At 34.8% G+C, this 26,448-nt stretch overlaps 1 protein-coding gene across 1 annotated transcript; it reads left to right on the plus strand.

Moving 5' to 3' along the window:
- Positions 1 to 1,511: 1,511 nt before the first annotated feature.
- Positions 1,512 to 25,413, plus strand: LOC149781314 (uncharacterized). The gene is made up of 12 exons (XM_089935408.1): positions 1,512 to 1,631; positions 3,367 to 3,538; positions 7,138 to 7,378; positions 9,493 to 9,660; positions 10,522 to 10,709; positions 11,182 to 11,347; positions 16,054 to 16,165; positions 16,966 to 17,116; positions 21,282 to 21,426; positions 22,476 to 22,647; positions 23,635 to 23,816; positions 25,263 to 25,413. The coding sequence occupies exons 1-12, from the start codon at positions 1,588 to 1,590 to the stop codon at positions 25,319 to 25,321; spliced, it is 1,800 nt and encodes a 599-aa protein (XP_089791534.1). The 5' UTR covers positions 1,512 to 1,587; the 3' UTR covers positions 25,322 to 25,413.
- The last annotated feature ends 1,035 nt before the right edge of the window (positions 25,414 to 26,448 follow it).

Consider the following 26,448-nt stretch of genomic DNA (forward strand, 5'->3'; position numbering starts at 1 on the left):
TTAATATTCACATTTTGATGCTCCTGATATTAGAGTTTTGAATTTCAAAGCGATATTATTTTGTGACTATTAATAAATCAGATGAAACTTAAAGCGAGTCTGCGTTTCATCCTGATTTCCCATTTTTATATTGTAAGGATTTCCCACTTGACAAGAGCATCACAGAGACCTCTTGGAGTTAAGGTCTAAGTTTAACTGGGCGTTTAATCTAAGGAGTGTTTATCGGCCACAAAGCACACAATGAATTACTGCATGGCTACCAAGTTAATGACCAGCGCTCTTCTGTAGCAGTATTGACATTTGATCATAGGCCTGTTGATCATAGGACGATTGATCACAGAATCGTTAGATCACCGGATATTTGATTCTAGTTCTCATATATTATTCAGTTACGAACGATTAAAGATAAACAAAAAATAATAACTAATTAATATAAATATAATTAATATGCCAAATTTAATAAATGAAAAACACATTTTAGGTCAACATTTTGTTAATTTATACATCTTGCCAAATTGTAAAAAGACACATAATTGTGACTTCAAAGCCTAATAACAATTATACGAACACTTGTAACTGTTGAATTAAAAATGAAAACTCGCTCATTTTGTTTAGAAAGCCATTCAATATACATACCTTGTAAGCTTGTAATCCAAAAATATTAAAATTTCACTAGGTGATTATGCCAGTCCCATACTGATGCAAGTAGCTGCGTGGTATACTTTTATACAATAATTTATTATTGGTTTAACTCCAACATTTCTGAGTAAAACATAATAAGTAACATAAGCGTTCAGTTTGCTTAAAATTAATCTGTGGGTAATTTTCTTCAATTTTGTAAGAATTTCAGTTTCTATATTTTTCAAACTTAAATATGTTTTACTCAATGGGAAACGATTATACATCCAGTGATTTAAACTCTTGTGATCAACGAGTCATGATTAATCGTCCGATGACCAACAGTCCTATGATTAATCGTCCAATGACCAACAGTCTTATGATCAATCGTCCGATGACCAACAGTCCTATGATTACTCGTCCTATGACCAACAGTCTTATGATCAATCGTCCGATGACCAACAGTCTTATGATCAATCGTCCGATGACCAACAGTCCTATGATTAATCGTCCAATTACGAACAGTCATATGATCAAACGTCCGGACACAGTTTCTTTACCTCTGAAATTATTACTTAGTGCAATGTATGACTATACACATCGTTTTCAAATGAAAAGGAATAATTCTAGTATTTTGCTTTCTTTAAACTGAATTGCATTTTAGGTTTAATTTCTATAACAATTGAAGTTAAATGCATATCTCTGTGTGTGTATGTGTGTATGTGCCGGAGCTAACAAGATTAGTAATATTGACGTTTCATGCTGTGTATAGCACACCTAGATGCTTTACAGACTTGAAGTTTTCGTTTTGGTTTGTTTTTCAAGATACTGTCGAAATTTGCTGTCAGGCGATTTTTAATTTTGCCTTACAGTATAAAGTTCGTGGTTGTAAACTTATATTGACCTGTGTAACCTAAACTGTCTAAGTGCATTTTGATAAGACTCATTTAGCAGAGAGATATACGGTCAATGGTTAAATCTGCCGTGGGCGAGGGTCTTCACAAAGCATTAAGGTAAACCTGATCTTATTTTGCTTTATTAGAGAAGAAGACATATAACTATTTTGATATTAACGATTAAACACTAGTCAAATAGAGAGACTCTAGCATTTAAATCAAGCAGCAGGTAAAAATATCCTGGTCGCAAATCGTACATCTTCCAACAATCTTTTTCTTTGAAAAACGTTTATCATTTCTGATATTGTCTTCGGGACATGAAGACAACATAATGATGTAAATTTGCAAACATACGAATATATTTAATGCAAAGATACCTGATGTGAGCATGTGCAGAAGAAGCCGCAACATATATTCATGAGATTAAATATTAGTAGATTACGATATACTGATGCATGTGGTATTATATCTTGATTATTTCAATAGGTATCGCTTCAGCTGTAATGCAAAATCATTTTATGTCTCTCGTAGGTATCGATTCTTATATGAAAAATCGGGGTCAGTATCGAAAACGATATGAATTTAAAACGCAGTTTTCTATCTTAAAGTTTGACTTTTCACGGAATCAAATTAACGCCAATTTTAGCACCCATTTCTGTGTATCCTTTGTTTGTCCATCTTCAATTTGTATGTATACATTCACACATACCTTGATATGAGTAAGCATTTTCTTCTTATATGCATATTTTGTGTTGGACATATGTTGCTTAGATCACTCATTGTAACATTTCATCGAAGACTAACTGCCTAACCATTCACAATACAATCAGTCATGCAATTCTTCCACGGGAACCTGATCCATTGTTCCGTTTGACGCAAGTGATTCTGAAAATCATTTCTAATTTACATGCCAAATATGCATATATTTCAAGCTTGAAATAGAATTTATTTTTGTCACTTTTATTAGGGTTAATTTACACTCACTTTATAGTTATGTCTAAGTGCAATAAGAAGTTAGATGTCAACTAGAATGAGGTGTGGGATATGACGCCCATTCAAGTTGCTAAACAAAATTGCAGCTTATGTGTTTATTATGACATAATAATCTCCCGGACATATAAAATGCATATATAATATTCAGATCTCTAAGCATACTAATCTGGAGAATCGAATCATGGATTACCATCACGTTGAGAATAGAAGGCTCCAATATATAATTATAATTGGCGATATGTTTCACCTTGTAGCTTAATCCGTCTCAGAACAGTTGTAGTCGACAGTTTTTAAATTTTTTTGGACGTTTTGTTGTGGACGTATGCCTGAATTTAACTTAAATTCATTATTTCATCAAATTTCTATTTTAATTTACGTAAAACTCTCACTGCAAGAACTTTTGAGAGGTAAATCAGATAAGCAAGCAGCGTTTGCAAAAGTTTTGAACATTTCATTGATGTTTGCTCACGGCATTGTCTATATTTTAAACATTTTATTGTGTATTTTGTATTTTATAAAAAGAAAAAAGAAAAAAAAAAGTTGTATTGCCTTTTCCTAACAACATTGTTTAATTCTTTTTTAAATATGGATATTACGTCATTATCTTTTGCGACCCCTAAAATGAATTCGGAAAACAAATCATCTTCTTTCTTTAAAAACATTAACGTTTTCTAAATGCATTAACTTATCACTTTTCCAAACAAAATAATAACCCAACTAAAAATATAATACTATAATGTTAAAATGCACCTGGCTTTAGTATTCATTGTTACATACGTTTTATGAATCTGTGTAGATAACATTGCTCAGTTCATATGGTTCTGGGTCGGATCATAGAGAAATCTTGTTGATTTCGCAGCATGTGGCTTGCAGTTCTTGTGGCGGCCATTGCCTCAGCGGCAGCTTTCGATGTTACCGTGACCAATCATTGGAATGGTGGCTTCCAGGCGAAATTCACTATCACGCCCAATCACGCACTACATGGATGGCGCGCACACCTACTCTGCGATCGATCTATTGACTCAATCGAGGTACTGTGTAATTCTGTAAATTCTTGTTTAATTTAGAGTTTTGTCGTTCGACAATATGTCGATTCGTCGCGTTTTCAATGGCCAAGTTAGCCGTAGAGCCAATAATAGAATGTTCCGATGACACATTTGTCAGTTTTGTCATGTTACTTTTGGCTGGCTGAAAATACTCTCAAGGGCAAAAGTTTGATAACCTCATAGCCGAACCCATATGGTGCCATTCACGCACTAGTTTCTCACCCAATCTCAATCTGGAGCAGGCATAGGAAACGTCCTCTAGGGCACAGGCCAGATAAGTGATTACACTGGTCAACAGTGAAATCATTACTGACTTGAAAAGGCCCTAATCTGTAGTATTTTGGTGTGCCGAACACGAATATAACCGTGAAAAATTTGTATTGGCTCTCGTTTTGAAGATATTCATATACCTCATTTTCTATGTTTCACTGTGTAAATTTCTCCAGTAGGACTGCAGCAACATCCGGAATAAGGATGTAACATTGCATAATACCATCATGCTCACATCATCCACAGTTGATTGCATCATTTTCTGATGCAATGCAATACTAATGCCATGCGGCTGCTGAAGTAAGTTGACGTCAGCAGTGTACTATACATGTGTAGGCCTATTATACTAATGCCAGGCGGCTGCTGAAGCTGACGTAAGCAGTGTACTATATAAAGCCCAATCAGATAGGTTCAGCATTTAAAATATTTTAGATGTTGTGCGAGACAGTTCAAGCTACTGTTACATAAAACTTATTATTTTATCCATTTACGTACAATAAAGAACAGTAATGCCTCGAAAGTGTGTTAATACCGCGGACAATTTTTGCTATATTTGTGGGGAAGTGACATTTGCCAACCAGAAGAAAAGTATCAATTCTCAAGTGAAGAAGGCATATCATCTTTACTTCGGATGCAAGGTTGGTGACCAAGACAAGCCTTGGGCTCCGCATATATGCTGTGCTACATGTACAACACAGCTTTCACAGTGGTTGAATTGCAAAAGGTCATCAATGCCGTTTGCAGTCCCAATGGTGTGGAGAGAGCCAAGCAACCACCTAAATGACTGTTACTTCTGCTTGGTTCCTCCTCTTTCCGGCGGAATAACGAAGCGAAAGAAGTCGAGAATAGTCTACCCAAACATTCCGTCTGCATTGAGACCAGTTCCACATGGTGAGGGACTTCCTATTCCAGAACCTCCAGCAGAATATTCTCTTGATTCATCTGACGAAGACAAAGGTGAGTCGACCTGTTCTTCTCCTGGTCCATCAGCATGCAGTGATCCAGATTTTCACTGTGGTGCATCATCAACCCCACACAGAATAACACAGGAAGAACTAAATGACCTGATTCGTGATTTGGACTTATCAAAGAACAAGGCAGAATTGCTAGGATCAAGACTCCAACAATGGAATCTTCTAGAAGAAGATGTCACAATTACTGCATATCGAAAGCGCCACCAGCAATTGGAGCCTTTCTTCAGAAAGGAAAGTAATCTGATATTCTGTTCCGATATTGAGGGCCTCATGAATGCTTTAAAAATCACTCATGACCCACAAGAATGGAGACTATTTGTGGACTCTTCGAAACTGAGTCTCAAGGCTGTGCTTTTGCACAATGGAAACATTCTTCCATCTATTCCAGTAGCGTATGCTGTCCACATGAAAGAGACATACGATAACTTAAGGCAGCTACTGAATTCCATTGAGTATAACAAGTACAGCTGGCACCTCTGTGATGATTTGAAGGTAGTTGCCCTTTTAATGGGACTGCAGCAAGGATATACAAAATACATGTGTTTCTTATGCGAGTGGGATAGCCGAGCAAGGGAAATGCACTACATGAGGAAGGAATGGACTCACAGGCAGAATGTAGCCATTGGAGAGAAGAATATCCAACACCCAGCTCTGGTTGAGGCTCAGAAAATCTTGCTACCACCCCTTCACATCAAACTAGGTTTGATGAAGAACTTCGTGAAAGCCATTGACCGGACTTTGCCAGCATTCCGATACCTGCATGAAAAATTCCCTCGACTCAGCGAAGCAAAGATTAAAGAGGGAGTTTTTGTGGGTCCTCAGATTCGAGAGCTTTTCAAAGATGACCGGTTCAACAACTTGCTGGAAGGTGACGCGAAACAAGCATGGAATGCTTTTCGCCTAGTTTCTACAAACTTCCTCGGAAATGTTAGGACAGAAAACTATAAGGAACTAGTAGAAGACATGTTGATGAAGTATAAGAAACTTGGCTGCAATATGTCTCTAAAGATTCACTTCCTTCATTCCCATTTGGATTTCTTTCCTAGCAACTGTGGTATTGTTAGTGATGAACACGGCGAACGTTTTCATCAAGATATCGCAACAATGGAACAAAGATACCAGGGAAAATGGTCCACTACAATGCTGGCTGACTACTGCTGGACACTCCTCAGAGATGCTCCCGAACAGCTGTACAAGAGACAGGCGAAGAAATCTAAGATGTAGTCAATGACTTGATTTTTTATAGGTAGGCTATTACAGTTGACCTTTTACTATTGGAATGCATTTCGTTATGTAAACATTAATTTCTTGCAGATTACAAAAAAACTAGAGCCAATTTTGCAATTTGACTGTCATATTCGTGTTCAGCACATAAAAATTGATAAGAATTGACTAATTTTATTTCAGTAACATGACTTTTGTAAAAATTTGTTGTCCAGTGTTATTAAAGCCACACCCTATGATATAAATTAACGGATATAACTAGGTCACGGGCCATCACGGACCATATTTTCCCCACCCCTGATATAGAGCAACAAGAGTGCTGACTTGGACATTTGTGCTCTTTACTTTTGCAAGATTCCATATGTGACATCAGTCTAATATATGATGCCTATTGTCTCTTGCAAAGCAGCACTCACAGACGAGACGATAGCTCATCCGCATGTATCAACCATTATAGTTTGCTGTCGCGCTGATTGTAGCTGTAATGGTGATTGGTAATGTAGTTGTTAAGTGGGATTTTTGTAAAGCCTAAAATAAGCCAATGATAAACTATGCGCCTGCCCTTTCCCTACCCCACATATGTATTCTCGCTCGACCCCGATATTTTAATTTTACATTTAAGGATAGATATAAGTGGAACTATTAAATCATATTTTATCTTAATTAAGAACTATTTTAAAATCACACTCGTAGCAACTGATAAATTATATCAAGGTTAATTGACAATAAATCACGGGATATCATATTTTAAAACTGGACTTTTATTGAATCATTGTTCGCTAAAAAAGAAGAAAGGATGCAAATATGTAACAGTGATATAACGTATACCAACGTTTTTTGTGTACAATGGACTTGGGGAGGGAGTAACCTGAGGACCGAATCCGTGCAACTAAGTAAACCCGACTTTTTTCTCAATGCCTCTTGAAGGGCAGTGAACGAGCCGCAAGACTAAATCGCTGCGAACATTGCTAATATCCAGTTACATACAATATATATATATATATATATATATATATATATATATATATATATATATATATATATATATATATATATATATATATATATATATATATATATATATATATATATATATATATATATATTACATTATAGATATGGAGAGCAAATGTTGTAGAAAAAAAAGATGGTGGCAAGGAGTTTGTCTTGGTGAACACGCCGTTCGATCCCGATGTTTCTAACGGCGGCAATCTTGAAATAGAATTCGCTGGTCGAATGTCTGGTGATAGCTCGCCTAGTTGCATTGTAACTGTAGATGGCGTCAACAGTAGTGTGCCACATACTACTCAACGCACGCCGGCACCGACGCATGGTACTGGGACATCAAATGGCGTGGGTATGTTTTGTATCTGATGTTGAAGTTTCTTTCATTCAATAATCTTAACATTTTAAGATGTTTTTGAAAATAAAAAATGTGAATACTCTATAACATGTCAGACAGGATATAAGTGGATGAATATGTCAGTATGTAACGTCACACAGCCACTGCAAGTTTTCATAGCATATATTTGAAGATGCTTTCGTAGAACGTACAGATGTTTTCAAATGCAAATTCTCCAAAAACGATATAGTATTTTTCATATAGAAGTACAATGTATAGGAAAAACGAACAGATTTGCTTGTTCTCTTTAAACGTGCAGGCATTTTAGTGAACTTTGTTGCATGGAAGACCATTGTGATGTGGTTGTTAAAGGCAGTTCCTTGCGATTAATAGTATATATAAATTTTAGTCTACATAAATCGGCTAATATTTTGCTTTGGATCAAATATTTATTTCCCTTCTGAAACGTACGGGTCAACGAAAAGTTCTAACAACCTGCTCAAAATGGCAAAAGGCATGGATAAATTAAACGATAATGATGTACCGTTCTAAAAATTAAGAACTTGGATCAAACTGGGTGATAAATCTTCTACTGGGATTGGTTCCGCGTCCAACGTCCAGAGTCGTCTAAAAACCACACCTAATGAAGTTATATAGCTGGCTAGTAAAATGTCTCGTACGCTAAGACTTCTAAAACTGCTTGCCCCGTCAACTCTGCAAGCAGTCGAAAGGCTTGTGCAAGTCCCAAAACATAAGGGGAGATGAGACAAAGTCAAACCGTCACGGTCGGGAAACGGACACAGTCTGCATATCTCCTAATGAGATACAGATAGAACTAGACTTAATGGTCCCGGCCAGCTACCCCCGCTTAGCAAATGACTTAATCCGTCACGTATATATGAAGTGATAAGAGACGACCAATGAAGTAATTTGCATTTACTTTATTTCGGCGTTCAAGTGTCCGGTATGCATGTTTCAATACGTTTGTCACAAATCATTCGACTTGTTCGGTGTTCTTCGTCAAAGATGTATTTAAGGCATTATACTTTTATTAAATGTTGCATCATTTTAATGACGTTTAATAGCAACATTCAACACCTGACCTAAACTCAGTTACATGCCCTTATTACATAAAAACAAGGAGAATGGGACGAATATTTTCCTCCATACAAATTTTATCGAAGCAATACAAATGCAATACAAAATATAAAGATACCAGATATTTCTTTACCGCTCTTTTCGTGTAAAAGAAAACACATTAGAAACACAGTAAAAGTATATATTTTAATTGGTATGATAATGTAGTAACTTTGAGGTCATATTAATTTAATAAATTTACTGGTATGTAAATGTAATAACTTTACTGGTATATTAATGCAATGGCTTTGTTGTCGCATTAATTTAATTTCTTGCTCTCATATTAATGCACTATTTTTGCAGACATGTTAGTATAATATTTTTGCTATCATATTAATGTAATGACTTTGCTGTCATATTAATTTAATTTATTTGCTATCATATTAATTTAATTTCTTTGCTGTCATATTAATGTACTATTTTGCTGGTATATTAATGTAATAACTTTACTCTCATAATAATGTAATGACTTTGCTATCATATTAATTTAATCTCTTTGCTGTCATATTAGTATTAATACTGTCATGCAGTATTTTTTGCTGGCATATTAATGCCATAGCTTTGTTATCTTATTAATGAAATCGATTTGTTGTCATATTTATTTAACAGCTTTTCTGTTATTGGTGTAAATTTTTGCTGTCATATTATTTAAATAAATTTGATGTCATATTGATATAATATATTTACTGTCATAATCATGTAATATTTCTGCTGTCATATTCATGTAATTGTTTTACAGTCATACAAATCTAATACTTTTTCTGGCATTATAAGCACGGTGTATTCAACATTTGTTTTCTTTTTCTGCAGTTCATATGTGATATTAAAAAAATTGTTATTTATGGTACTGGAATATTATATTAGTTCAATTTTGAAGGATGGCTAGGCCGAAACTAAGAATGTGGTGAATTGTTCCTTTTTTCCTATGTAAAGCAATGTAAACATTGCAAAATGTAGAATTTGGCTAAACAATGTTTCATTTCTTTGCACAGTGTCTCCCATGAAGTATGACTACGCTAAGGCACTAGAACTTTCCATTCTATTCTATGATGCCCAAAGATCGGGAAGACTTCCGGCAAATAACCCCATACCGTGGAGAGGTGACTCTGCCGTCAATGACGGAGATAACGGTCATGATCTCAGTGGTGGGTGGTACGACGGTACGTTATTTTATTATATACCTAACTATTCCAAATATTCCCCGGTAAACGTTTAATGATAATCGGATATGGACATCCAGACGTTCTACAGTCAGTTTTATAGAATAAACCAATATATCACATATACGCGTCACAGTTCTGGACTAATTGACATTTGTTATTGTGTCTGAACAAATGTAGTTTTCCAATAAATATGCACAGCTTCAAATTTATCACACAAAGAAGAATCCAAAGAGCCTACCGGCACCTTCAGACATCACATCGAGGTCACTTAACATCGTCTGTATCCAGTTTTAACGGTAATATTTCTTATGTTGCATTGCACAACACCGTTTATTTTTTATATAGGATCTGTATAGAGAATTCCAAATACTTCGACGTCAAGGGAGTAAATCCATTGTACAAAAACAAACGTATAACTGAAAGATCACTATATACGTGCATACTAAACGGCTAGTCCATATAATCTAGTATTACCCTTTGTACGCCATACAATTTATTTTCCGTATTCGAGTTAATTTTATATCATTCCAGAGTATTTTCCTACTCAGATAAATGTGGACAGAGGCTTATTATTCTTTGTCATGCGAAATATGGTTATTTCTTTGAGCAGCTGGTTTAGATAGTTCATAACACCTTTGCTTTGTGAGATAGTAGTTTTCGTATAAGAAGAAATGACAGTTGTACATAAATGACAGGAAACTACTCAGCTGCTAACTCTAATTAATAATTAATAATAAAATCATGACTATGAAAAGATTTAATAATGGCATCTTCAAACCGCCAAGACGAAAGGTTAGATAAAATAACTAAGGCTTTGCAGAAAAGCGCCCATCTATGTTTCACTTTTCCTTTCCACAGCTGGTGACCATGTGAAGTTCAACCTACCTATGGCTATGTCCACCCACATACTTTTGTGGGGCTTCATTAAGTTCCAAGACGCGTATAAGCATGCCGGACAGACCTCCATGATGTGCGATATGATCAAATGGCCTCTGGACTACTTCCTCAAGTGTTGGATCCCTGAATCAGAAACATATTACGTCCAGGTATGTTACCTTGACATTGACATGTCCTGACTTACATCAGACTGGATTTGGTATTATTTCTATCAGTGATATGAAATTGACTTTTCGGTTTACGTTTGCCTCCAGCATACACTGTGTATCTGATATATTCAACTCTTTTAATTTGTATTGTTACTTGGTTTCAGTTTGTTACTGTAGCGCTTAGATTCTATTTGTTGTGTATTTTCTCTACCTTGCTTTTGACTCTTCCTTCTTTAACACTAACTCGTGCCTGGTGCCGGTTGTGAGCCCTAATATGGGAAGATTCATATGGGTTATTGTGACATGTCTTATGTTTGATTTCTACACAATTTGGTTTAGTGCTTTTGTTTCAGTACAAAACTCACACTGAAAACTTTTGTTTTGGCCATGGCGCATTGTGCAACCTTTATCACATAAGTCTTATAATCACTATGAAGTTAAAAGTCTGATATGTTTCAATTTCTGTCTTCAGGTTGGAGATGGTGGTCCGGATCATGGTTATTGGGGAAGACCAGAAAACATGAATATGTGGAGACCAGCATTCAAGGTCACAGCCTCAAATGGCGGAAGTGATGTAGCCGGTGATACTGCCTCAGCATTTGCTGCGGGATACATCGTATTCAATACGATATGCGGAGGTCAGGAGCTCAACACATGATAAATACAATTTGTTCTGTATGTTTAATTTGTATTCTGTGACTGACCTATTTCGATAACTGCGGGTAGGAGTTTTGGCTTGACTAATGTTTCTTTTATAAACAGCATATTATATAGCTAATATTTGTCTTTGACTTTAGATCATATTTTATGATCATTAGTATTGTAGGTAATCATGTTTAGTTGAATCTGAGTTCAGAACACTGTTATTCTCCTTGTGAAAATCTGGCAAACCTGATATTTGCCATGTACGTATTAATATTTTGGTAATAGACCTTATCTCGTTGACAGCATATAAGTTTCTAAAAAAATTGACTTTTGGCCCTAATTTTGGTTATGTTATTGTGTCTTGATGTTTTAATATAAAAGTTGCTTATAATAGACTTACTCATTTCATATCTTAACATCAGTCGTAATGGAATTAATGTTAGTTGTGTTTAGGTAATATTTGAGGTGATTTATTTGTTTAAATTATTAATTGGAATTACAAACTGCTGAAACAATACTTTAGAAATAAACCACTATTTCGTAATTATTTTTTAATTTATTGAAGGATATTTTGTATTATATCATAGTGATACATCAAGACTTAGTACAACTTAGTTCAAGAACACTATTTCAGGCTATTTATACATCAGCACATTCAAGATTGGAATTCATTCGGAACTCCCACTGGAATTCATGTGGTTTACTCTGTTATTATACCTGTGATACACCATTTAGGACAAGCTGGGATTTAATTCACAATACTGTACGTTCATTTGAAATATTCAGGTTGCATTCTAGGGAAATAAATTACTTTGTTAAAAGTTACTTATTTTGATAGTCTTAGCTATTTTTGTTTGCTTAGTTTAAGACCAGAGCGCAGTAACAAATTCCTATCCACGTACTGAATGAAATCTCGCGTTAGATAATATCTTGCTATCAATTTGTCAAATAGTCGTTTAGTTTCATATGGAGGGTGTGCAGTTTAATGTATTCGATATTAACATATTAAAATTTCACTGGGCCAACTAAGCGCACGGAATTCTTACGCGGTATTCTCTCTGCTGATTCGCCAAGACTGTATGAATTTCAACCCAACCCACCCAGTGCAACTCTTTATATTTTTACTCTCTTTGTAATCATTTTGGCGACTACATTTGGAATCGAGTGATCAAGGGGCAATGGTCAAAAAGACCACGTCTGTCGGAATATGCCACTTTACCAAAACAGAAACACGTTACAATTAAAAGTAAGAGTATCGGTCAATTTATGGAGGGCTGTAGGGATCTGTACCGTGGAACCCACCGTATGATAAGATCGGTTTAATGGTTAACCTGTTGGAGTAAGAGCACTCATCGCTGTTTAAAAAGAATTCGCACAACTACCGGTGTCCCAAGGTACCTAATGTTATCCAAACTCACCGATTATGATGCGGTAAAAAAATCCAACTAGCTAATATTTCTTATGTGACGCAATTCTGACTCTAAATTGTAAAAAAATATGATATGTCAATTGAAATGTTGCATATAAAAAAAATATCAGATTATAAATACATAATAGTAAATCTGGACTTTCTGCATCCAGTATACGTCCTGTCAAATGAATGCTTAACAACTGGATTGTCTCATACCGGAAATGACACGCATACGGTTGAAACATTGTAAACAGTCTCATAGATATAGATGAATATGGCTTAACTAGCCAAAACCGAGTCAACTAACTATGTGAAATTACAGGAATTTTCACGGTGTCTGATGATGTTGTTTTTGTTACATTTTATATTGATTTGTTAGTACAGTTGATATCAGAATTATGATTTGTAAACAAAATATCTACTTGTGTGCGTGTGTGGTAAATACTATACTAACAAAATACGGGAGATATATCAGCTTAGTGGGAAGATAATTAGTGATTAGGCAAGTCTTAGTTGTAATTATGTACTTACAGACCGCACTGAAGATCATCTTGTTTAATTTAACCAATTTCAAGAGTTAAACATTAGCGAAAATATTATAGATGTAATATGTAATATGGGTCAATTGTTCATTTTCATGAAGGTAACATATTTTGCGAGATGACAAATGGCTTTTGAAAAGATCGTCATTTAATAAAGTATAACCAATCTGAACTTATTGTGTGCTTAATGTATGCTGGTCTTCTCTTTCATGGTAATAAATTGGGATTGTTCAATATTCCTACTTATATGTAAGATATTTTCGAATTTTAACAGATGAAAGATTCTGTCCTGCGAAATACTTTGATGAAAATTAATTTTGGATTTATCATGGAGAAGGACGTTTGAGAGTTTCTTCAATATTCTATTACTTTAATGCTGGACCCTTGGGGAAACAAAGCCCGCATGTATCACGGAATCCTATAATGACGTATTGAAAAGTTATGTCAATGTTTGTAGTGCCTAGTTGAACGTCTTTCATATTGTGTCTCCTCCAAATTTATATTTTATGATGCAGAGTTTGTTGAATGTGAATAAAGACGTTCTAATAAATTTCTGTCAATTTTAAATTTCAAATATCGAATCATTTCTAACATTGTCCAAGCATTTAAGTATTTTCTGTAATTTATATACCGCGAGAAGGATTCGGCTACAATTACGCTTAAGTGCTTATGAATAGTGACAATACTTTATAAATGTGTTATTCAATATCAGTTGTGGATGGATTTAAATCAACATATAATTGCTTATACCACAAATTATTTTACTACGTCTTCGGTCAGAAATCTAGAAGCCAGGGTTTGACGTTCAACAATAGCTGACAATGATTTAATCAGCAAACAACGTATTACATGTAAATCAGAAAAGTGGTCCATGCATAGATCCATGCCGCACACCAGTCTTGAAATTTTGTTGGTCTAAAGAACAAACTTTTAAAACACATTGTTGCGTCCTGTTTTTAGAGCTAATTTTTGAACCATTCCAAAAGTCCATGAACAGTTAACGTATTTCTTAGTTTATGAAATAAACTTTGTATGCCAGACATTGTCGATTTATTTACTATTTTTAAAATATGACTCGAATTTTGTTTTTGTCGTCTCCCTTGCAAAAATGCATGTACGTATCACATACTTGTAAAGGAGTCGATTTTTTTTGCATTACTAATTGCTTTTCAATGAAATATACTAACCCAAATTAAATTGGGATTATATTATAACCCATTAAATTTACACTGCAAAGAACCCATTAAATTTACACTGCAAAGTGATCCTGCACTGATAAAAAATGTGTATTTCTTAGTATTTGCCCTAATGCCTACATAGCCTTGACTGATCCAGCGGCACATTAAAATGTGAACAGGAAAGGTATGTGACTCACAGTGGATGATATTCACAATCGTAATTGCTCAAGGGAAAGCGGGTTATGGGATCATCTCGCTTAAGACGTCGCTTTTTTGTATATGCTTACTAAAGACAGTGCTCAAATTTAGTGGTGTTTCTCTACAACCACTAAGTACTTGCATACAATAGAAATAAGACGAAACAGAAGGAAATAAAACACCAACAAGTTTAGTAAAATTTAACAAATTCTTTATTTATCTAGAATACAATCGAAAATGTAAAGGGAATTTACAGCATCATGAAATAGTTACTAAATAGTCCTAAATGTAAAATCACATGTGTAAAGGTATGGAGTATTCCAAATATATTTAAGTGGTGTTCCGAATGAATTATAATCCTAATGGTCCTGAATTACTAGTAGCATTGAATGTGATAATGCGCTTGAATCCAGATCGTCTTTGAATGAATTGGACGCAATATAAAAATAGCGATTTAATTATAAAGTCAATGAGCGCTTTGCAATTCCAATGAATAATTAAAAAAAACAAATCCTCTTACAATTATAATTAAACATAACACGAAGACTAATCTACGAGACCAATGTTAAAATATTAATGAATAATACTAAGATAAATTTGCTTTGTGTAAAGATTTATGACACAATAAGAGAACCGATATGTGGGTAATTTGTCTATTAAATACGCGAACAAGTTTGCTTCTAACACATAAATATCTATAAAAAATGACCAACCATTATTAACCAACTTATTTATGATTTACAAACGAAAACGAAAGCTGGTACACCTTATATAACCTTCTGAAGTTAAAAGACCATGTCAATTATCTTAAAGTAGAATCTTCTTTGCCATCATATATGAAAGGTAGTGATGAAATATGTTGTTTTCAAAATTATCCTTACGGTCTAAAATCATGGACAAAACACAAAAGATATAGCTATACATATAAGATGGATGTTCATTTCAACTTTAATACATTACATTATAATAGAGTTATGCATGATACAAGACTTTCTTCTTTACGACATTCTTAACTTTCTCAATACGCTCTCTGAAATGGAGACAACTCTTACACTAGAATTTAAAAAGCGATTATATCAGCTTGCATATGGTAGCAAACTAGCGTGTCTTTCTCAAATAGTAATTTGTAATTGGCTGGTTAAAAGAACCTGGTCATATTTTTGTTCGTTATTCTTGCCGTATACTTGTTTCTTTAAATCAGTTCAGTATTTTCCGAAACTACACATAACCTTGAGACAGTATTTTCTACCAGAGGTGCTCTTTCTCATTTTGTTTTTAAATTGCAAAGGGAGAATTATATCATAATGAAGAAGCAAATATTTATAATTATATACCTAATTAAAAAGCGTTTCATATTTATGCCACCGTAGATACTGCTTATGCCAACAGACTTCTCCAAGCCTCTAAAAGTATTTATGAATTTGCGAAAAATCACCAAAAGATCTACAGTCAGAGTGTTCCCCAGGCAGCCGGCTTCTACGGGTAAGTTTCGGAGTTTCTTTTTCTGTCAATATGTAGCATTTTCATCAACAATATTTGCAGCTACAACCTAAATAAAAGTAATGATGATTCACTTGAAGTGGATACAGATTTGAACACACATGTATGCATTAATGTCCCTGTGTCCTATTACAAAGCAACACATATTTATGCTTAAAGATTCAAACTATATTGACGTTTACAATGATCAACACGGCTTTATTTGGCACCTTGTAATAATTGGCTGAATAATTATGTAGAGAACAAAATAATATAATAAGGCAGAGATATAGACTACAAAAAGTGGCTATTAAATCAACAACGACAAGTAATAATAATAATAATAATGATAATAATATTGTTTTTTATACTACTACTACTACAACTACTACTACTACTACTACTAATAATAATAATAATAATAATAATAATTATTATTATTATTATTAAAATAAATCAGCAACAACTAAGTGTATTAAGCGTTTGTGCCAAACTATTAGTGATAGCACTGATATAAAATTGAAACTGATTTCATGTTGGTCATATGCAATTTGTAGCTCAAGAGGATTTAAAGAAATGTCACCATCAGCTGTATATTTTTATAATGCACAAACATGACAGGAATCTTAGCGAATCCAAACAGTTCCACAATGCCAGTGTAATACATTTATGACACATTTCAATTTACTGCATCATCATCATGACACATCATCAGGGAGGCATGACTATCTATAATTAACCATATCTAAATATATGAGGAAGCACTGACATCAAATTCCAAGCGTGTCAGTTGTCACTTACAGCTCAAGTGGATTCAGAGACGAATTATCGCTGGCGGCTGCGTGGTTGTATAAGGCAACAAATGATGGCAGATATCTCAATGAAGCCAGGCAGTTCCACGATGGTGGTGTACCCTGGTCCCTCTCTTGGGATGATAAGAGAATAGCTGGCACTGTAAGACAATCGACTCTTATTTCTCTCTGTCTCTCTCGGTGTATGTGGAAGTGGTTGTGGTGGTCTATGAACGTTAAAATACGACACGAATTCGGAATGATTTTGCTGTGAACATTACTTGCGCACTTCTCTTAAAATGATGATGCAATTAAGTATTCATGAATACTTATAAAATGCATATCCTGATGAATATGGGCGAAAGTCATGACACGTTTCAATTATTTGACATAATCTGGGGATCAAGACTATCTTCAATTAACCATACCTAAATATATGGGTAATGTATCACGATATACATACATGTATTGGTTTTCGAACTCCTATTTATCATCGGAAAAACTAGGTTACATCGATCAGGCATGATGCATGACAAACATGTCGTTTCCTAATTCTATGATCAATGAAAAGAGAAACGTCATCCTGCATATTGTTATAGATTGAACTTGTGTACAGTATCCCGCATACTGATTTAGATAGAACATGTAAACATCATTATGCATATTGATGTAGATAGAACATGTGAACATCATTATGCATATTGAAATATATAAAACCTGTGAACGGCATAGTATATTAGTATAGATGTAATCTGTGGACGTCTTCCTGCATATTGGGATAGTTGAAACTTGTGAACGTGATTCTGAATGTTGGTATAAATAGGATGTATGAGCGTCATCGTGCATTTTGGTATAGATGGAACACAGTACAGCGTCCTACATATTCGTATCGATTAAATTTCTGAACGTCGTCCTGCATGGTAGCATTCATAATTGATAGAACCTGTGAACATCATCATACATATTTGTAAAATGGAACTTGTGAGCGTCATCCTATATATTGGTAAAAATGGAACTTGTGAACGTTATCCTGCATATTGGAATATATGAAACCTGTGAACGTCTTCATGTATGTTATTATAGATGGAGCATGCGAACGTAATCCCCCATATCGATATAGATGCAACTTGTGAATGTTATCCTGCATATTGTATACTGTATTTTTATGGGGAAATATGAACGAGTTTTTCCAATGGGATTAGTGCACGACCTTGGGTGTGAAGTATATTCATCCTACAAAACGAATTCCTATTTTCCCATACAAATGCAGTAACCTTTTTATTATATGCTAATTTTTTCATTCTACCTAATGCATAATTATATTTTAAAAATACACTACACGAAACAAAGTAACTGAATGTATGCTGCTTTCCAAACTAAATACACAAGCGCATATTCATCATTACACAACAACTACATTATTTTTGCGCACATAACTCCGCCCAGATTAATTTGAACTTAGTCGCGCGCTCGACATAACGTTCGAATGAAAATAGCGTGTCTAGTTAAACTTGAAATTTTGAGTCATATTGTGAATGAATGCGAATTGCAACAGCTTTTCCATTTGATCTGGAATGAATAGATTTTGGTATGTCTTTAGATTCTACGAAATTTCGTGACTATGGACTGGATTTGTATGTGTCAGTTCCACATGAAATACATGCGATTGAAGAAGTTATGGAGAAGCGTGTTGACATATGCAAATGTGTTTCTGTTTCTGTCACTGAATGTTTGAAGTCATAATGCGGGAAAAATATGAAGTCTTTCAATTGCAATTATCATCGATTAATGGAATGTAATGTTTATTTCATTCTGAGTGCAGTAAGGAGGATGTAATTGCACTTATCGTCAACATTACAGTACAATTTCGAAATGTGTAATCAAGATTGAGAACCAATGAATTGGCTCAAGTAATTCTGATTTGCAGAACTAAGAAAGTACATTGTGAGGAAACTCAGGATGTAAAGCTGTAATTGTTTGGCCATTCTTATCACCATTCTTATCACCAGCTAAAGAAGACAGCATATGACTTGTCACTCGTAGGTTATTTGTAAGGACCTTTTCTTGCGCCTGTTGTATAGCTAGCCTAAATCCGAAACATTGTATCAACGCGGAATGTGCCAAAACAGCTGATATGTGGCAGTCCACAAAGCATCTGTTTTAGTTCATTCAGAAACAAATTTATACAACCACAACGTAAAGCGCCTCTTACGTGATTGTACATGATTCGTGTACAAATCAAAAGTGCTGGCGTCTGAGTCCATTGTTGTTTACCATAGAAAGTAGTTATGCAGGTGAATGCTATGTGTGTTTGGCGCACGGGTTCAGTATCGAGTAATATTGCACGATTCTGACAATGTAAAGTTAACGGGGAAATAAATGAGTATATCATAATAGATGAAACATATGAACGTCATTCTGCATGTTGGTGTTGTGTCGACACGTGATCATTATATTGCATACTCGAGGAACCAAAGAAAAACAAATTTATGTGGAGACGTTTTGTTTCTTTCCTTGAGAAGTATGCATACCTTTCAAACGACATTCTTTCATTGTGTAGATTAGTACGTATATCTAATGTTCAAACGACACACTTTCATTTAAAGTTTAGCATGTATATCTAATATTCAAATGACACTTTCATCTGTAGTTTAGCATGTAATATAATATTCAAACGACACCATTTCATTATATAGTCGAGCATGTATATCCAATATTCAATAAACACCTTTTCATTATTTAGTCGCGCATGCATATCTAATATTCAGTATATATATTATTCAAGCGACTTCCTTTCTTCATAATATTTTGCACGTATACTTTATAATCAAACGACATCCTTTCATTTTGTAGTTTAGTATGCATACTTAACATTTAAACGACACCGTTTGATAATATAGTTACCATCTATATAAACATTCAAAAGTGTTCCTTTTGTTATCTATTTTAGCATTCATACTTAACATTCAAACGACACCCTTTCATTAAATCATTTTAGCACGCATACATAACAGTCAAACTATATTTATAGGTTACTGTATTTTGTATAGGAAAATATGAACGAGTTTTTGGGATGGAATACTGCACGACCTTCAAATTTTCCCATACAAATGCAGTAATCTTTAATTATATGCTGATTTTTTTTAATTCTACCTAAGGTTTAATTATATAAACAAAAATACACTAAAAGAAACAATGTAAATTAATGACTGCCGCATTCCAAACTAAATACACAATCACATATTCATCATTACACAAATCAACATGATTACTGCGCACATAACTCCGCCCAGATAAATTTGAACTTAGTTGCGCGCTCAACATAACTATGAAAGAAAATGGCGTGTCTAGTTAAAATTGAAATTTGGAGACATATTGTGAATGAATGTGCATTGCAACAACTTTCCCTTTGATCTGGAATGAACATATTTTGGTATTTTTCTCGATTCTAGTAAATTTCGTGATTATGTACTGGATTTGTTTGTGACGATTCCGCATTGAAGAAGCTAGGGAGAAGCGTGGTGACATCTGCAATGTGTTTCTGTTTCTGTCATTGAATGTGTGAAATCATAATGTGGGGAAAATATAAAGTCTTTCAATTGTAATTATCACAAAGACGCTATGGAATTTAATGCTTATTTAATTTTGAGTGCAGTAAGGAGGATGCAATGGCAATTATCATCAAAATTACAGGACAATGTCTAAATGTGTAATCCAGATTGAAAACATATGACATGGCTCATGTAATTCGGATTTGAAGAATTAAGAAAATACATTTGAAGAAATTCAGGATGTAAAACTGTAAGTATATTTTATTTTGCCATTCTTACCACCAGCTAAAGAAGAGAGTATATGACTTGTCACTTGTATGTTATTTGCAAGGACCTTATCTTGCGTCTGTTATATACTGCAGCTAGCCTAAATCCGTAACATTGTAGCAACGCGGAATGTGCCAAAGCAGCTGGTATGTTGCAGTCCACGAAAGATCTGTTTTTGTGCATTCAGAAACAAATTTAAACAACCATAACGTAAAGAGCTATTACGCGAGTGTACATGATCTGTGTACAAATAAAAAGTGCTGGCGTCTGCCTCAATTGTTTGTTTACAATAGAAAGTATTTTATTTTATGCACGTGAATGCTATATGTGTATTGTCGCGCAGATTCAATATCGGGTAATACTGCACGATTCTGACAAAGTAAAGTTACTGGGGAAAAAATGAGCATATTACATTTCATTATCTAGCACAGATACCAACATGCACACACGCAAAGACGCACACGGCGTATTTTTTCTTCCTTTCACTTGTCGCGGCTATTTTTATTTCAGTTGCTTCTATATGAAATCACACAAGATGGCTCGTATAAAAACGACGTGATGGGTTTCGTCCGAAGTTATAAGCCAGGAAGTGGGATAACCTACACACCCTGTGGATTGGCCTACAGGGACCAATGGGGAGCCAATCGTTACGCAGGTGCAAAATATTGTATAGATGATCAGAGAAAACAGTCGAACGTTTATTAGTTAGACGTCGTTCATTCAGAATGATCATTGACTCTATATTGTATTGCGCTATATGTTTATTCAGGTTTCTGATGCTGTTATAATCTGTTCGAATGAAATCGATAAATTCCAGAAATTGCAGACAATCGTTAATTGTCTTTGAGGATGATGGGTAAATCGTAGAAAAAGAACATAGGTATTGATGAAAACGTTTGACAGAATATATGCAAGCTTTCAAATATAACTGTAATAATAGCCAAAGACCTTGGCAGCATCTCGGACATTTTTGTAATCGTAAATACACCATAAATGTATAAGCTGAACTATGCAATCGTTTTTGAAGAAATCTTAGCATTATAAAAGGTTCCCATTTAACGTCTGAAGCACGTATAATAACTAATTAATTGTTTTAACTTAGCATATTGTACTAGAGAAAACACTTTGGGTTAGGCAATAAACTCTACAACTATAATACAGCTCTTTTTGTATATGCCTAGTGGCAAACAGTGAAGCGTCTTCCATCGAACAAAATGTGTAAACATTTTACATATCCCTACATCGAACACTTACGAATGTATTCTCGAGATTATAGAACTTAAATAGTCAAGTAGCTACGACTGAGCTGTGAAAGGTACAATACAAATTGCGACGTGAAAATGATTTCCGATATTACGTGAATATGTGAATATATTGATAGTATGCCAAGATTATGTACTTATCTCGAGAGTTTGTTATATAATGTACAACATTACGAACGCAGCGAAAATGAGAATTTAAACTATGAAATCAAAGAAGAGGAGATATCACTTTTATATATACTTGGGCTGTATAACAGTCATTTTAAAAGATTTATATTCTACTGGACAGCATACTTTTAGGTTCATGGCTACACGTCCCTATCATATATTTGGTAGCAGTTTTTCTACGCAATGAGTTCATATTTACCATTTTCTCAACTTCGAATTCGTCATATACATAACTAGAGGCCTCACTAATACTTACACAAACATTTTCTTTCAGCTAATGCTGCGTTCATTGCCGTTATGGCAGCTGCAGATGGAATTGAGACAAATGATTTTCTCACATGGGCAATGTCTCAAATAAACTATATTCTCGGAGACAACAAGTACCATATCAGTTATGAGATTGGCTTCGGATCAAAGTACCCAGAGCATCCACATCACAGAGGAAGGTGAGACAATGTAATGCTGGGCTGTGATGGTACATGTTTTAACGGTGAACTGACATTTGTATACAGTTTTAATCAGGTTGGAGGGTGTCGTGACTGAATCGGTGAAAATCGGACAAGATATAAAGGTTTGACCTTAACGATAGAAGATGCAAACAAACATCGGTATTTGCATATAGAAATGAAATGATTCTTCTTCCTTAATAAAGCACTGTCGTGGCACTAGGTGGCCAACAGGTTTAAAGCGACCGCCTTAAGCTATCACTACAATTATACCCATGTCTTCGTGGGTTTGCATTTCGATCTCGACCAATGTGGGTATGTGAGAAAGCTTGGATCGGTAGTTCTTCCTGGGATTTTCAGGGCTCTTCCTTTATCAGTTTTGCTGACCACCATGTATGACCTATATTGTGCTGACAAATGGCGTTAAACCCAAAACAACAACAAAAACAATGAATCAATACCAATGATCTTTAAACCATCTTTGAATTTCATAACGATAAATTCACTGCAACTTCAAAACTTGTTCCCGATTTGTAACGTTCTAATGGTTTACGGTAGATAGTACTTCTTCAAACAGCTTTCATAAATTTCCTCTTTATGAAACAATACGAGTTCATTTACTAACATCTTCCGTCAGTATGCTCTATTCCACATCTTTTAATACTACAATAGCTGGTTGGTGCTTGTTAGATATCAATATTTCTCTTTTAACTCATCCATCGCAACAGAAAATAAAGTAGCTGTCATTAATACGTGTTTTCAGTTTAGATAAAAATATTTTAGTAACCTGTATACATGGACAGTAATTTAATAGCTGAAATAAACTTTGAATATGATTCAAAATGTATCAAAGTTATAATTATTTTCCTCAGTATACATATATGATCTAAGACTTATCATTGCCAGAGCCACTTGCTGAAAAATAATCAAGTGTTTCACAGTATAACGATAACGATAAATAACGTTTTGATACTTTTTCTTTGTCAGCTCTTGTCCCACTTCAACTAACTGGTGTAATGCTGGTGATCCTGGTCCCAATCCTAATCTCTTGAAGGGGGCACTTGTAGGTGGCCCTGATAACCAGGACAACTATGACGACAGAAGAGGAGATTATGTCAAGAATGAAGTGGCATGCGATTATAATGCTGCCTTTCAGGGGGCTTTAGCAGGTGAATATCAAAGAACTAGTACTTGTTTATTTATTGCAATCATTAATAGAAATGATACTAACAACAACTATACTATACAGTCATAATATGTAGATATTGTCCGACATAATTCATTTCAGGCAGTCACCTTTTATTTGAGATTTCTTGAAAATCATACAAGCAGATGATTTGTCATGATTATACATTTTACTTCTTTAAATTTATTGACAGTTAAGCGTACGTAAATTTGTCTGTATTGTTACTTCCTATGAGATAATCGCAAAACTCAACTTATTCTGAACAATGTTTTTCAAGTAATCTAATTTCATGGTAGAGACGTTGACCACTGGACCTGTTGAATGACTGCCACTTGGCCAATTATCTACGACCAGCCCAATCTTTTGCACATAAATTTGTTTAAATTAAAAATTGTGTTATAAAAATTGGTAAACAGACACCTGCAAATTTGTTGAAATTCGGCGAAAAATATTTATAGCAAGATGATTTGATCAATTGTATAATCATAATTTCAACATACGGGTATTACATGTATGTGAAAGTATTTGGTTTACCCTGGTCGCCATCATTCAGATTCGAAGAACTCTTGATAATACATTTTAACATGGTATTATGAGTAAATATTTAGTTCTTCAATAACTATAGCAAGATAGTAAGGTTTTGTCCACAATCAGTTTCAACGCCCCAAAGTTACAACAAACAACTCAGTCACTTACTCGAATCAGCCAGAGAACAGATTTTGAATGCCAGCGGTAATATCATAGTAAAATTACTGATAGGTGTAATTGTATACATTTTAGTTCAGTCAGTGTGGCAGAGAGGTAATTGGGTAGCACCTGTCAGTTAGTCTTCATTTTAATTGGTCAACTATCCACTGGGACAACTGACACGCAAACAATGAATGTCAGTTTTTGAAAGAACAGTTTTCTGTCTCCCTTTGGATATTGATACGACCGGTAGCGGCGGAAGGAGTTTGGACTTCGGAGAGAGCATTTCATTCCAAGGGCCAGGATAAAGGGGAGCCTCGATAGGTTATTGTTTCGTTTGTTTTTGCGACTAAGCAACAACTATTTCCACGGTATTTTGCACTTTCAAGATCATTTGTGTAAACACTGGATGGAAAGTGACATATCTCATTCATATTTCTATACGGAAAAGGACATACCTGTTTCATATCTTTACGAAAAATATACTTCCTTGATATTTCTGTACGGAAAGCGTCAACTTCATTCATATTTCTATATACAAATGTGGTACTCCATTCATATGGCTATACGTAAAGTGCCATACCTCATTCACATGTCTTTACGGAAAGTGTCGTCTTCCAATCATATTTCTATACGTAAAGCGCCATAGCTCATTCATATGTCCGTACGGAAATGGTCATGCTTGATTCGTATTTCAATATAGCAAATGTCAAGTCTCATATAAATTTAAATTTTTCCACAGGTTTGCTTCATTTCGCTGTCAACAACGCTCTCCCTGGTGCACCAGGTTCTAGATGTTAATGTGGTTGAAAAGCGGATGGACTTGTATAAATGTTGCGATGAAAATCACATTAAAATGAAAACAAAGTTTATGTTATATTTTATCTTTAAATGTTACCAGGATAAGTGTATTCTTAGACCATAACGTTGCATTGACAATAAAAAATAATCCATTCATTAGTGATCATTCTAGTGTTGCTTTCAATTATTTGAAAGAAAATTATCACCACATACAATTCTTGCATAGTTCCAAACGAAGGGAATGTGGAGGGGGGGGGGGAGATCACCCAGTTGAAAACGGATACATATTGTGCCGATCTCCTACATTGATACGATAAATACAGAACTGAATGCGGCTAGTTTTGAATTTGGTATAATTCAAAGTTGTATCAGGTTAAGACTGAATAAGCAATTCTAACAGGAACACCAAGATATGACTTTGACGGCCTTTAAACGATAAAACAAATCAATCCGCGAAAGCAACCCAAGATACGCGTTAGAAAGTCTGCAGCTTGCAATTAGTCATCCAAGTTTCACCATCAAATGATTTGCAAGATTATTGTACCTAACTCTAGACCTGTCCCTTAGATAATAAAAGCAGTTAGTCCGATAACTCAGCCCCAAATATTTACAAAAATCGTCCCGAGCCCCGGACCTGTTCCAGCGATTGCATAACCAGTAAACTCGACTTGAACTTTAGACTGTATGTCAACAAATCATAAGAAGACTTCACTTTGAGACTTAGACTGTGTGCAATAAATCATAAGTCAATTTATATTTGGAAAACCGCTAAAACTTAATCTAAACCTCGAAGTCCGATATCCATTATCTTTATGTCTTTTCTTGCTAAAATGGAAGAATGGAGCCAATTAAATTTCTAAACTCTTATCAGAAAAAGTACTTATTTATAGGATGGTACCTGCAACCATTTTGCTCTTTTCAGTCTACAAAACTAACTCCCAGCCCTTCAACAAAATGGTAGAAAGAACTGGGTGAATCGGGTTGATTTTGCTGGAAAGACAACCACTTTAGTGAAGAATGGTGAACGACAGAAGTTCACATTTTTCATTGAAGTATAAAATGACGTGCGAGAGAAAATGCTTAGCTTAGGTTCTAGAGTTTCACTAAATGCAGCCACGGCGAGTTTA

This window comes from Sinohyriopsis cumingii, chromosome 15 (genome assembly GCF_028554795.1).
Source record: "Sinohyriopsis cumingii isolate HCF-2022 chromosome 15, ASM2855479v2, whole genome shotgun sequence".
In the NCBI taxonomy this organism is placed as follows: Eukaryota; Metazoa; Mollusca; class Bivalvia; order Unionida; family Unionidae; genus Sinohyriopsis; species Sinohyriopsis cumingii.